Source organism: Artibeus jamaicensis, unplaced genomic scaffold (assembly GCF_021234435.1).
Source record: "Artibeus jamaicensis isolate MK-2021 breed Jamaican fruit bat unplaced genomic scaffold, CSHL_Jam_final contig_465, whole genome shotgun sequence".
NCBI classification, from domain to species: Eukaryota; Metazoa; Chordata; class Mammalia; order Chiroptera; family Phyllostomidae; genus Artibeus; species Artibeus jamaicensis.
In genome coordinates this window covers 4,053,519-4,067,896 of record NW_026521843.1, presented here as the reverse complement: position 1 = coordinate 4,067,896, position 14,378 = coordinate 4,053,519, and the positions used below count along the sequence as shown (strand labels likewise).

Here is a 14,378-nt window from a genome sequence, read left to right as displayed (position 1 = left end):
TTTATTTATACTTGTAATTTGATTAGGCAGTTCTCATTCTGGGCTGTATTTTCTTTATAGCCATACTGAAGTTTTGTTTACTTGTTATATCAAGTACTGAGAGGGGAATGTTAAAATTTCCAACTGAAATTATGGTTTGTCAGTTTTTTTCTTTAATTCTGTCAATTTTTGCTTCATGAATTTTTCAGGCTCATTTATTAGATGCATACATATTTAGAATTTTTATGCCTTCCTGATGCATTATACTCCTTTTGTCTGAATCACCCTCTTTTTCTCTTTGCTTTGAAGTCTACTTTGTTATTAATATTGCCGCATTCGCTTTCTTATTTTTCTGTTTGCATGGTGTATCTTATCCTATCCTTTTACTTTCAAACCTGTTTGGTCTTATATTCAAAATATATAAGGTTAGGTTTTGCTTTTAAATTAGTTCTCATAATTTTGCCTCTGAATTGAAGCGTTTAGTCCATTTATATTTGCACTTATTTTAAACTGTTTAAAAATGTCTCTCAGGAGTCTGAGATGAGTTCATTTTCCTCTTCATTTTTCAAATTGATTTGAGTTCAAGTTTATTGGCTTCTTCCATCTCCATTTTCTCTTTAGCCTTTCCAATGAGTTTTCCATATTAGGTTTTTTTTTCCCCCCAGTTATAGAATTCCCACCTGGTTCTTTTTTTGTGGTTTCCATTACTGTGGATACTTCCCTTTGTTCACTCAAAACTATTTAAAATTTTTTTTCTTTAACATATTTTCTTTCTTACCTAAGTCCAATATCTTTTGGGGGTTTCTATTTTTTTCTTGATGATGACTCGCATTTTCCTTTTCACCTATCATAATTTTGAATTATATACTGGTCCTGATTGATACGTACATGATAGAAACTCTGGATTCTGTTGTTTTTCTTTGATGAATGTTTATTTTCATTTTAACAAGCTGTCCAGTTGTTTGCTGATCACCCTTACCTTGTGCAGGCTTTGTTTTCTACTTTGTAAATGTAGATATGTGAAAAGACCAAGTTGCTTCTCAAGTTCTTTTTACTGGGAGGCCTGAACCTCTCAACTCTGCTCCTCTTTTGCTCTTTTAGGGTTTGGTATTATCAGGGCTTGTTAGGGAGTGCTAGAGTAGGCCTTGCTTTAGAGCATGGTTCTTTCTCCTACTCTCACCTGGGTGTCCAAAAAATTGGCAAGGTTTCTCCACTTTTGTGTGGCTAGAAATCAAATGTCCCTCCAATGCTGTTTAAACTGTAGTGTCTCCCTTCTGTTATCAGCCCCATAGCAGTTGCTCTCTGGTAAACCTTGGGTACTTTCTCTTTGGGTACTTCATCCCTTAGCCAACGACTCACTCACCCGGTACCTCCCTCTGCATTACTCTTTTCTGTTTCTCCCCAGCATAATCTTACCTGCTTCACCCATCTTGAATTCTGATGTCTGCTTCCTCAATTCAGCAGGACCACTATACTTAGTTTAAATGATCACTCGTATGCTGGTTAAGACAGTGTTTGAATGAATAGTTATGGTGCTGACTTGGTGAGTTTCTCTTCTCTCAAGGATTATAGTCTTGTGCTGCCAATTTAAATGACAAAGGCCTGAAAACTGTAGGTTTGTGTGTTTTGTCATTTTGTTGTGTTTTTTTACCCACAGATATTTAATTTATTTATGACCTTTAACAGGTGCTTGCAATTCGTTGACTTTTTTGAAAAAAATCAACTTGTAAACTTATTACAAATTAAAAATGAGGCTCTTAGAAATCTTAACTCGACCAAATATGAAGCAGTTTAAAAACCTTTAAAGATGTATTGAGAAAAATTAGGCTTTTTAAAAAACACACATTGATCGTTACCAAAAAGACATCTTTAGATAAAAACAATAAAACAGATAATGCAGATTGTTCTAGTTATCTGGTCAATGGGCAAAAAGCAAGCACTTAAGGTTTTCAGCCCCGATCTTTTGTTCATTTCTTGTTCCTGGAATTTCATATTCATTTATTCTTCTTGGATAACTAATCTGGATGCTGGTAGAATGGTAAACCTGCATTTACTCAGCCCCACCCTGCTCAGCCTCTGGAGCACACGAATTCTCAGCTAGTTGGATCAGCTGCTTTTGTCTCTTTGCCATCTTGTGGAATAGGGTTTTCTGGTCATCTGTGTCAGTAATTGAAGTTGCCACAGTACCGACATTGAGGTGGCTGCTGACCTTGCATCTCATCTCCTTGGTTTTCCTTATCGTCTTCACCGATGTCCTCTCTAGGCTGCCTTCAGTGAGAAAGGCCCCTGCAAAATAGTGGTCTGTAGCCCCATACATATTCTGTCTCACTGGTCTGCCTTGTCCTCCTGCACCCTGGTTGTCAGCACCCTTCATCCCTTCTCCTTGCATAGCAGAGAACACTGTGATTGGAAGACTGGGTTATGCCCACTGGGTCTCTGCATGTAGTAAGGTGGGAACCGTCACCCATCATAGGGCGGCACTGTGGGACCTGACCTTTGGGAGCACTCCCTGATCCCTTTCTTTTCCCCACTCTGCTGTCAGAGCTGGTGGAAGACCCCTGTGACATGGATAGTGTCTATAATGGTCAGTCTACTATACATTTACTGTCTTGCACCAGAACTCCACCAGGGCCTGCAACATTTACTGGCTCCACACCCTTTTCTCCACAGTCTCTCCATCTCCTACACTGATTAGGTACTTTCTGGTGTTATTCTTCTTTATGGCAGTCTGCTATACAACTATATCCTCTTTGGTGTCATTCCTGTTGATGAAACCATATCCCTTTCTTACATTGAACCATTTAATTGTTCTCAAAACCTTCATTGCGCTGACCTTTTTGTCCCTGTTGGCAAGGCCACCTGAGCCACCATTCCCTGCACTGCTACCCATGGTGCCAGGGTTGGGCTTGGTATTAGCAGTGCTTAGGGTGAGGGTGGCACTGGTGGAGGGCAGCTGTGGCTGCTTTTGGGCGGCAGTGGTGGGGCTGCTCAGGGCTGTCTGTGGTCCCCTCTCTGTTCCTGCTACCAAACTCTGTCTTGTCATTTTGATGGTTGTTTACAGTGGGAGGGTGTGCAGGTACTAGTTACTCTATCCTAGCCAGAGGGGCATGATTCTGAGTGATAACATATTTATTGTTTCATGCTAAGACTTATCTGTCTTTTCTGTCAGGGATTTGTTCATGTCCATTCAGCAAATAACTTTTCTTACATGGGTGGATGGGGGGAGGGGTGCTCTCTTTACTGAACAGGTACATCATTGCCTAATTGTCTAAAATTTTATTGCATTTATAAATTTTCAGATCTGTAAAGTTTGATGGTTCTTTCATATCTTTTCTGAGGCGGACATGAGCATTCCTTTGGTTGACCTTATTTAAATTAATTAAGCAATTAATTTTATCTTTATCCAAGGATATGTTTATTGTTTTTAGAAAGAGAGGAAGGGAAGGAGGGAGGGTGGGGTGGGAGGAGAGAGAAAGAGAGAGAGAGAGAGAGAGAGAGAGAGAGGTCAATATAAAAGAGAAATATAGATTGATTCCCTTTCATATGCATCCCACCCAGGGATTGAATCGGCAGTCTAGGTATGTGCCCTGACAGGGAATCAAACTTGCAGCTTTTTGGTGTATGGGGACAATGCTCCAACAACTGAGCCACCTGGCTAGGGCTGGTTGATCTTATTTTAATCAATATAATAAAATTATTGATCTCATATGTGGGCAGTACTTGATGAATGATAACTAGAAATATTACCTGTTGATTTTTTTCTTATAACTGGAAATTTATAGTTTGGCCAATATAAATTTTTTTCAGACATTGATTCATTCATCAAATATTTAGTGATTATCTATTTTAATTGCCAGTGACGTCATTGTACCCGGCACCAAGGATATACTGGAGAATAAAATAGGCACCAATAATCTTACCCTTTGTTGAGCTTATGTTCTAATATGGGAGATAGACAATAAATATAAGGTAACAACATAAAAAATGTGTAAGTATGGTATGTGCTAGGGAAAAAACAAGTAAGAGAGTTCTAGGGTGGAGAGCAATGAATCCCTACTTTGGATAGGGTGGTCAGTCATTTGAGTTTATATTTCAGTTAAGTAGAGAACAGCTAGTGTCTGGGAAAGAGTTGAAGTCAGGAGACTGTGATAGATTTTTCTAGTACCTTCCAGGTGCCAGTAAAGATCCTCAGGAAATATATATTAGAGGAACTGAAAGAAGGTAAGTGTGCCTGAAGTGTGAACAAGGAGAAGAAAGTGACAAGGTTTAAATTGGGAAGGTGGGAGTAGGCTAGATCATATGGGTCAGTCTCTAATCTCTCATCAGGAGCTCAGTTACCTTTTATCTTCTTTCCTCCAGTCCTCAGTAGTGTGACCATGTAATCTGTTGTACAGAGACTGGCATACTTCTGAGTGAATGGAAGGCTGGTTTGACAGCTCCAGTCTGGCCCTGTTCTGGGGAAAGCATCCTAATTGTGGGTAATATCTATGTGGAAATAGCATAGGTACGGATTCTTGGATGCAGACAACATTTAAATCTTCATTTTACTCACCATCTAGGTAGTCCTCAAGCAAGTTACTTAGTTTTTTTGTGCCTCAAATTTCTCATTTGTAACAAATGGAAATAATGCCTCATTAGGATCATTATGAAGATTAAATAAGATGGCCCTGGCCAGTGTGGCTCAGTTGGTTGGAGCATGGTCCTGTAAACTGGAAAGTCGCAGGTTTGATTCCTAGGCAGAGCTTGTGCCTAGGCTGCAGTTTTGGTCCCTGCTCAGGGTGTGCGCTAGAGGCAGCCGGTTTATCTTCCACATTGATGTTTCTTTCCCCCACACTTTTCCTTCTTTCCCCTTTCTCTAAAATCAGTAGGCATGTCCTAGGGTGAAGATTTAAAAAAAGGATTAAATAAGATAGTACATTTATCAAAACACACTGTGTCTGGCACATAGAAAACATCACACAATAAATTTATTCTTTCAGCAAGTATTTATTGAAAGGTTATTATGTGCCAGGCATTATCTTGGACATTGGTGACTAAACAGTGAACAAAACACAGATCCTTGCCTTCAGTGGGTTTAAATTCTAGTGCTGAGAGATAATAAAATAAACAAGTTAAAAATAGGATATAAGATGGTGGTAAGTGCAGTGGAGCAAAAGCAAGGAAAAGAGAATGGAATAGGGAATGTGTGGGCAGCAGAAGGGCAGGGAGCGTTGCGTTGAAAGGTTAAGTGGCTTGATCAGAGTAGACCTGCCTGAGAAGGTTAGCATTTGAACAGGAATGTTTAAAAAGTGAGGGACTGGGTCCTGCTTGCTATAAGAAATGAGTTCAGACAGAGGGAACAAGACATGTAGAAGTGAGATGAGAACCTATTAGGGTTATTTAAAGCGAGGAGTCACCGGAAATGGTTTGTTTTGGAGAGGCCACCAGATCGTTGGTGGGTGAGAGTGACAGCAGGAAAACTGGGAGAGACTTGCAGGAAATTGAAATAAAATGTTAGCTGAGGGCGGTACCAGTGCAGATAGTTGGAAATGGCTGGCTTCAGAAACTGTGTGAAGGGAGCAGTGACATGACTGGCTGATGAGTTTGACGAGCTCTGTGAGAGAAAAGGAGGAGCCAGAGAGAAAAGGGTTTTTAGCCAGAGCAGCTGGAAGAATGAAGATGCCATTCATTGCAGTGGGGAAGACAGGACAAATTCAGGGTGAAGATCTGGAGTTCAGTTTCAAACGTCCTGTTAGATATCCAGGTATAAATGTTAGCAGTTATTATTTATTATTATCCGGTAAATGTTAATTATTATAATTATTCATTAAATGCTTATTGGCTCTGTGAATTTGCTGTTACATTCGAGGATTAAAATGGAGGTCAGAATAGACACTGTGCTTGCCCTTGTAGAATTTATAGTTTAATGAAGAAGATAAGAATTAATCAAATAACCACATTGTTGATAGCTTATTTCCCTTAAAAACCTCTTAAATAGGGTAATAGAAAAAAATAAGGATGACAACAAAATTACAAATATTCCTTGATACCTACATTTATTAGGTTCTTTTCATGTTAAGATAGTGAAGGATACATGTACATATCTTACAAGTTTCTCATTTTACAGTATTCTTAAAATTGGTTAGCTTAATTACCATGAGGGAATGAAACTTCAAGAATTCAGCTTGAGATGAAATGAGAGCTGTATTTTGAACTTGGCATTTAAAAAAGGTATGGTATGTTTCATGAAATACTTAGGCTGTTGAGAAGTTTCTCCTGTTTCTTTCATTAGAAATGTTATTCTTTTACTTTTTATTAGTTACCTAAGGATCATTCTGTTTTATAACTAAAGTCTTTTAATAATAGCATTATAGTATGATCTGTTGTTCACCTTTCTCTCATGAAATTAAATAATATAATGATTTTTTGTATTTTGAAAATCAACAGGTTCGTCATAAAGCATCACAGAAGGTTTATGCTATGAAACTTCTTAGTAAGTTTGAAATGATAAAAAGATCAGATTCTGCTTTTTTCTGGGAAGAAAGAGATATTATGGCCTTTGCCAACAGTCCCTGGGTGGTTCAGGTGAGCATACTCACTTTTATAAGTGTATTTCCCTCTTTTATAAGTGTTTATCATTCAAAATTATTGGTTCTATGTGCTAAATATCCTAGATATCCTTTATGTAGTGACAGCGCACTTACTTTAAATAAGATCTCGTTTATACACTTGTTTAATGTCCCTAAGTAGTATTCATACAGGTATGACATGTAACACATTTATTTATGGAAGCAAGTATTACTTGCAACTTTTTAAATCGTTTATAAAGAAAGGGGTTGGGTTGGTTAAAAGTATGCCATTATCTCCTGTCTACTCTTTTCTTGTGATTTATGTAATGAAAACAAGAATCCACCTGTCTCGAAATTTAAAAAACTTCACGCTAGCTCTTGGACTGTGGCAGTCTATTCAACCTGCAGGTTACCCAGCTTACAGTTTGGGTGAATTTTAAAACACCACATGGAGCTGTTTGAATCTTTCTACTTTAATATTATCAATAAACCACTGACAACTTAAAAAAGAAACAACTTCATGCAATAAAGATTTTGAAAATTCTTTTGCAGTCCTTTATGTTTTACCTATAATGTAAGACAGTCTTGGGTTCCTAATTCAGCCCTGTATTTGACTCTTAATAAGGAATTGATGATTCTGTTGTGCCTCCTTTCAGTGATATCCCTTACTAGCTTTGTTTCTCTAAAGGTTGTTTTATACTAATAACTAATTTTACAAACATTTTGAACAAGCGTCAGGAGTAAGATTAGGAGTATCAATGCTTGTGCAGAATATTTAAATCAGGGGTGTCAAACTCATGTTCACTGGGGGCCACATCAGCCTCATGGTTGCCTTCAAAGGGCCAGATGTAATTTTGGGATTGTATAAATGTAGATACTCCTTAACTAGGGGAGAGGAGTTTGCTCTGCCGCCAGGTAGAAACAAAGTTCCGGGCCGGATAAAACAAGGTGAAGGGCTGGGTGGATTCAGCCCACAGGCCTTATGTTTGCTACCTGTGACTTAAATGATCTGGGAGTTTGATACCTTGCTTATGGAAGACAATTTTGAGGTTAAAAAAATTACCACATTGATGAAAAAAACTTCATGCAATAATTTGTCCACTTTCAGGCATTGTAAGTGGGTAAGTTTGTCATCAAATCTGAATCTCTTCAAAGATATTTTAAGTCTAAAAAGTTCAGTCCCACTACCATCTGTAGCTCATACATACTGTAAATTTAGCTAATTACTGCAGTGTAAACCAGCTATATATTAGAGGCCTAGAAATGCTTTCAATTTGGTTTTGTCTGTTCATTTAGCATCTCTTTTCTCATGAAAACTGGCTTGAGATAGAATCAATATATTTATTTGTATATAATAAAATAAGATCTAAAATATCATTTGTGATAAATCAGTTCACAGTTTCTAGTTCTGTCTTGACATTTTTGTGTTCAGCCGAACTAGCAGAAGTTGACACAAAATACTCTGTGGCTGTTTTCTAATTTGTTTTCTTGCTTGATTTCCCCTCCATTTTAATTCTTTATCTTTTCCAAAAAAATAATCATGTCTAGTTAATCTTCACTTTCTTCACTAGAAAAAAGCTTGCTCAGTATTCGAATCTTCTGAACTAACTTCCACATAATCTTCCGCTTTCCTTTTCATATTTGACTCTGTCATTTTCATCATTGGACTTGAGTAGTATTCGCTGAAGTTCTTCAACAACTCCTGGATTGTTGAATTGATGTATTTTTCCAGACATTTTCAGAGGTAAATGAAAACAAAAAACAAAAAACACAACACTGACTTTGAAGCTCACAAAGAAAAGTAACTATACCAACACTGACTTCGGAGTTCATGGTATCTCTCAGATACAATTTACTATCAGATATCACACATCCTTACGAAATGTGTTATAACCAAAATGATGGCTTTTAAACACTATGGCTTAACATTAGTCACATACAAGTGTGCAGCTAGTCGTGACCTTGAATGTGTGCACCTGATATATGTAACAGTATTTAAGAAAAGAGTTTGTATCTTGAGATCAGCTGTGACCTCCACAGGATTAACTGACCAGATTAACCATGGTGGATACTTTGATTATCTTTCTAATAAGCCTGTTGATCTGGCCTTCCCTATTGCCAGCACCTCCACAATCTACAAAATGGATGGTCTTTTCCTTCATTCCACCTTGTGGAGAAGATAATTTTAAGGGCCACAAGCAGTTGTTTGCTTCTTTGAGACATTTTCCAGCAGTATAGATCTCATGAATCAGACCCTCCATGCAGATGAGGCATATTTACCAAGAGATTGAGCAGTCAGTGTGTGTTAATCTGTCAGGCCATTAGTTTTGTTTTTGTTTTTGATTTTGTCATAACCACACTTGTAGATCAGTTCAATTATTGACTTCAGGTTGGGTACCCCCATGCAATATATGGTTCTGCATTTCTCAGCATGTTAATTGAAGCCTTGTTGAGCTTGACAAAGGTGCCATTGAAGATCTCCCAAAGGCAAAGAAACTGCAGCGCCTTTCGGACCTTTGGGCTTACACTGTTGCTACCTCTGATCCGGATGACAAATGCCAGTTTGGGTTCTGCAGGTACATGGAAGTTGCCAGCTTTTCTTGCCATCCTAGCTGTTCGACTCAGTTCTGTACATGCCCATATTCCAAGTGATAGTACTTAGCTTTTTCATAGATGAGCTTCCTCCTCACCTTTCAAAGCATCTTTTGTGCGAACTTCTTTCTCAGGTGCTTGATCTTCAGCTCTGCGAAATTCCTTTGCTTTGTTTAAGGGTTTCTGGCACAGTAGGGGACCTTTTTCTTCTTTTCCGCACCCTCCAAGGTTCTAGCCAGAAAAGAGCTGACCATTATTTCCTGGAGTATTTTTTCTGTCTCACCTCTTCAGCCTCTTTCTCTGACCTGAGTTACACATATATAATCTGCTTGATGTTGTCCTGTGGGTAATTGATATTCTGTTTGGTTTTTTTATTATTTCACAGCCTTTTTTTTTTTTTTTTTGGCTTTTCTGGTATGCCTTATTTTATATAGTTTCTGTGCTATGTCTTTAAATTCACTTATCTTTTTTCTGCAGTGTCCAGTCTAACTTTAAACCCATCCCACCTGGCTTCTTTCATTCAGCAAAATTGTTTTGAGACTTATCCACGATAAGTATATTACTTTTTTAAAAACATTTATTTATTTAGTTTTTACTTTTAGAGAGAGGAGAAGGGAGAGAGAGAGGGGGAGAGAAACATCAATGTGTGGTTTCCTCTCACATGCCCCTCACTGGGGCCTGCCTGGCAACCCAGGCCTGTGCCCTGACTGGGACCCTTTGGTTCGCAGTCTGGCGCTAAATCTGCTGAGCCACACCACCAGGGCCATGATGTAATATTTCAATAGTTCATTCCTTTTTATTGACAAATAGTATTCCCTTACATGGATACATGACAATTTGTTTGTTCATTCATTGGTTCATGGACATTTGGGTTGTTTCCAGTGTCCATCTCTTGTGAGTAAAGCTGCATTATCAAGTTATTGCCAGATCAACTGGTATCATCCCATGATTTTTAGGAAATAATTTACAGTTGTGCACCCATCACTAAAATCTGATTTCAGAACATTTTTAGCATCCCTAAATAATAACTTGTACACATTTATAGTCATTTTCCATTTTCCTCCAGTCCCAGGCAACCACTAATGTGTTTACTGTCTCTATAGATTTGCTGTTTCTGGACATTTTGGGTAAATGGAGTCATTACAATAGTTGTGTTTTGGGTCAGGTCTCTTTCCCTTATGTACTGTCTTGAAGTTCATGCATATTGTGTCATACGTTGTACTTCATTTCTTTTTTAGTGCTCAATGATATTTCATTGTATGGCATAGGATAACAAAGAATATATTTTCTTTGTCCCCAGTTCATACCAGAGAACTTTTTAAAGTGCTTGAATTTCCACAGTGATAGGAATCTTTGTTATGCTAATGAGACAACTTTCTGTAGCTTTCTGCTAGCTTTGAGATAGGACCTGACTGGTCACCAGAAAGACCAAGCTGCCCAAACTCTAGGGAGGAGAAGAGAACTGGAGATTCAGTTATATCACATGGCCAATGATTTATTTAATGATGCCTATGTAATGAGACCTTAATTAAAATTCTGGATATTGACACTCAGTAGAGCTTCCCAACTGGTTAATACATTGTTGTGCAGAGTGTGGTGCACCCCGATTCTACAAGAAGGCACAGACACTCTGTGCTCTCTCTCAGTCTTTACCCTGTGTGCATCCTTTATAATAAAACTGAATGTAAGTATTGTTCCCAGAGTCACCCTGGTAGCCTGGGGACTCCGAAAATGTGGCTGATGTCTGAAGTGAGAGGGCAGTCTTGTGGAGGACCGAGCTATTACCTTGTGGGATCTGATACTAACTCTAGGTGTTGTTAGCATCAGAATTGCACTGCAGTAGGTCTGGTTGGGTGGAAACAGTATATGCGTAATACTTGGTTTTCTTTGTCCATTTAGCGGTTGATGGACGTTTGAATTTGTTTCTACTTTAGGGTAATTATAAATAGTAAACATTTGCATACAAGTCTTTTATTTCATTTCTCTAGACAAAGCATGAAAACTATACCACATGAGGCACATCACGAAAATAAAAAAGATTGGGGGGGGGATACCAAAGAGAGTATCAGTTATCTATGGGATGACATCAAGCAGATTACATGTGTAATTCCAGTCTGAGCAAGGGGTTGGAGGGCTATGGGACAGGAGCAGAAACAGAAAAAATAGTTGAAGAACTAATAGCCAGAATTTTCCCAAATTTGATGAAATCTATAAACCCATAAATCCAAGAAGCCTAATCAATATCAATCAAGTTCAACAGAACGAATTCAAACACTATAGTACTTGGTGGCAAGAGGAAAAATAAAACAACTAAATGGAATAGAGAACCCCAATATAAACCCATGCATATATGGACAGTTTTGTTAATTCTTTAGTTCTTTGTCTGTGTATCATGATGTTTGTTTTACTCAAATGTTGATTTCTTGGTTTTGCTCTCTTTTACTCTTTGGGGATACTTGTTTGTGATTGCTTTTTTCTAGGATGGGTGGGGCATGTTTGGGGATGGAATGTGGATAGCTTTCCTTCTGAATTTGTGATTACTGTGTCATTCCTGGGGGCAGCCTAGCTTGGGGTCTTATTTCTCTGTTGTCAGTGCCACTATGTTAGTATGGATGCAGGTAGCACTGCCCTTGCTGCTGTTGTAAGCAAGAAGATGGGGAAGGGGAGAGAGGAGGAGGACATCTCCCCCAGTGTGGCTGCCAATTGCTCTTCCAGGGTGTGGTGCTCATCCCTCTTCTTACAGCCATTGAGTCTGTGAACCACTCCTGCTGTCTCAGCGCTCTTCTTTGTGAGTTATCTGTAGTGTTTGGGAATTTTGTTACGCATTTACCTTTTATGATCTGCATTCTTTTTCTCTTAAAATATTTCTGTGTAAAAAGATTCCTGTATTTTCCAGGAGGGAAGATGACTTATTTATACATATTTTGTTAGTAAGTATGAAGAAGATACCCATATCAAAGTTTTGTTTGGTAACATTTCCTTTAAAGATCTTCAAATCAATCTAAAATCAAAGATTTCATAAAGTTCAGCTTAGTTTTGTTTATAAAATAATTCATGGTTTTTTTCAATAACAGTAATAACAGATTTTGGTTTTTTGTTTATGGTTTGGGTTTTCTTTCTTTCTCTAAAAAATTTTTTTCCCCATTTTGTTTTTCAGCTCTTTTGTGCCTTTCAAGATGATAAGTATCTGTACATGGTAATGGAGTACATGCCTGGTGGAGACCTTGTAAACCTTATGAGTAACTATGATGTACCTGAGAAATGGGCCAAATTTTATACAGCAGAAGTGGTTCTTGCTCTGGATGCCATCCATTCCATGGGTTTAATTCATAGAGATGTAAAGCCTGACAACATGCTTTTGGATAAACATGGACATCTAAAATTAGCAGATTTTGGCACATGTATGAAGATGGATGAAGTAAGTACTAAGCAAGTAAAAAAAATGCTGAGGTTTTATTGAGAAACAAAAATAAAAGAAACACTTCAAATCTGGAGTTTAGAGTTTTAAACAAAGATAAATTTAGTTTTGTTAACTATGGCTCAAATAAGGTAAGGAAATATCCAAATTTGTATGCCTTTCATAATGTACTTGTTCTCTGTCCTGCCAAAGCCATGTCAGCAGTGAAGTTCTGTTGGTAGCAGTTTATGTCACTTGTATGTAATAATAAACAAATTCGTTATATTTATGTGTGACTTTACACACATCTTCTATCTGTGCTGTTTCCCCAGACAGGCATGGTGCATTGTGACACAGCAGTTGGAACACCTGATTATATATCACCTGAGGTTCTGAAATCACAAGGGGGTGATGGTTACTATGGGCGAGAATGTGATTGGTGGTCTGTGGGTGTTTTCCTTTTTGAGATGCTGGTGGGTAAGTAAATATTTAACATTCTTTTTTCAAAATCCATCTCATGATACTTGAGCTCTAGTTCAGGAATTTGGGAATATAAGGAAATTAATTGCATGCATTAGTAGTGTCTGATGTAACAGATTGTTAATTGGAGAATTAAAACCAAATCTCATACTGGGAAATTGATTGAGTAGAATATGAAAGGAATTGAAAGTATACTGCTAGGAAATACTCTTCCAGCAGACCTTTGTATTGAGAAAATACAACAAGAAGCAAGTTTACAGCTACAATGGGCCTCCATTCTAAGATTATTAATTGTATTTGTTGCAAATATCTTAAATATAAAGCTGTTCATATTTGTTCCAATAATAATAGAGAACTGAAAATACTTTTTGGTTTGTTTATGGAATTAAGTTAGTGATTTTTGTTAATTGTATTTCTTATACTTATTACTTGTTTATATACTTACCTTGAAATTCCAGTAAAATAAATCATATAGTTATTGACTATTCAAGTATCAAGATAAATATATTTTATAATATTTCAGTCTCAGAAAATCAAATTTAATAATTCCTTTTACTTTAACCAAAACAAAATTTAAAAGGCTTAAGTGTTTTAAAACTTTTCTTTACATCATAGATTTCATTCTTCTGATTCCCTACTCCTAAGTACTAGGGATACACAAATACCTCTGGCTAAGGGAGCCAGTGACTGAATTATTTGTCTTGGGAAGAGGGGAAGTGTAGCCAGGTCTGCTTTCTGAGACAAGTGTGATAAGGCTAATAATATTATATGAAATGACTTTAGAGCTGTGAATATATTTTTAGAAAATGAGGAATTTGTTTTGTGGATGATTACCCTATAAGAAATTGGTAGTAGAAAAATCTATAAAACCTGTACAATTACTGAGTATTGTTATTGCTTTAAGAAATTCAGAACATTTTGGTAAATCCCAAATTTAAGTAACAGTTAGGCAGGGAACTTTTTTCTGACATCTCTTGTTGACCATCCCAGGTACGTAGCATTACTCTTGCTATGCTTGGTATTATGTCATAGCAGGACGACCTTTGTTTTAGACCTTGTCTTTGTAGTGGTCCATTCTCCCCACCTCTGGCCCAATCTGATGATGCAATTAGGTGTATCTTATAGTCTTTTGAAATAGAATATATTCTATTATTTGCCTAGACTCTCCTAAGGATTTAGAAAATAATATACTTTGTAGGAAGTCACATGGCTCATTTGAAGATACCATTTAAATTTCTGCCACTATTCAACTCTGAGAGCTAAATTTAATGATTTTCAATGGCACTGATTTGGGGTATTCTGAGTTTACTCTGCTGCTTGTTCAGGTTGGTTGGCACAGGAGTTCATAAAGGCTTCTGTTGCAATTGAAAAATGTCACTAGA

General features: G+C 37.4%; 1 protein-coding gene and 1 pseudogene across 3 annotated transcripts in view; one reads left to right on the top strand and one right to left on the bottom strand.

Moving 5' to 3' along the window:
- The window catches only part of ROCK2 (Rho associated coiled-coil containing protein kinase 2), a 103,959-nt gene that overhangs the window by 51,841 nt on the left and 37,740 nt on the right, over nt 1–14,378 (top strand). For all 3 annotated transcript variants that reach the window (XM_053666898.1, XM_053666897.1, XM_053666899.1), the window contains exons 4-6: nt 6,406–6,543; nt 12,277–12,537; nt 12,849–12,993. In XM_053666898.1, coding sequence (XP_053522873.1) covers nt 6,406–6,543; nt 12,277–12,537; nt 12,849–12,993 — 544 coding nt within the window. The remainder of the gene's footprint in view (nt 1–6,405; nt 6,544–12,276; nt 12,538–12,848; nt 12,994–14,378) is intronic.
- LOC119053981 (Y-box-binding protein 1-like) lies at nt 2,030–3,022 on the bottom strand (annotated as a pseudogene).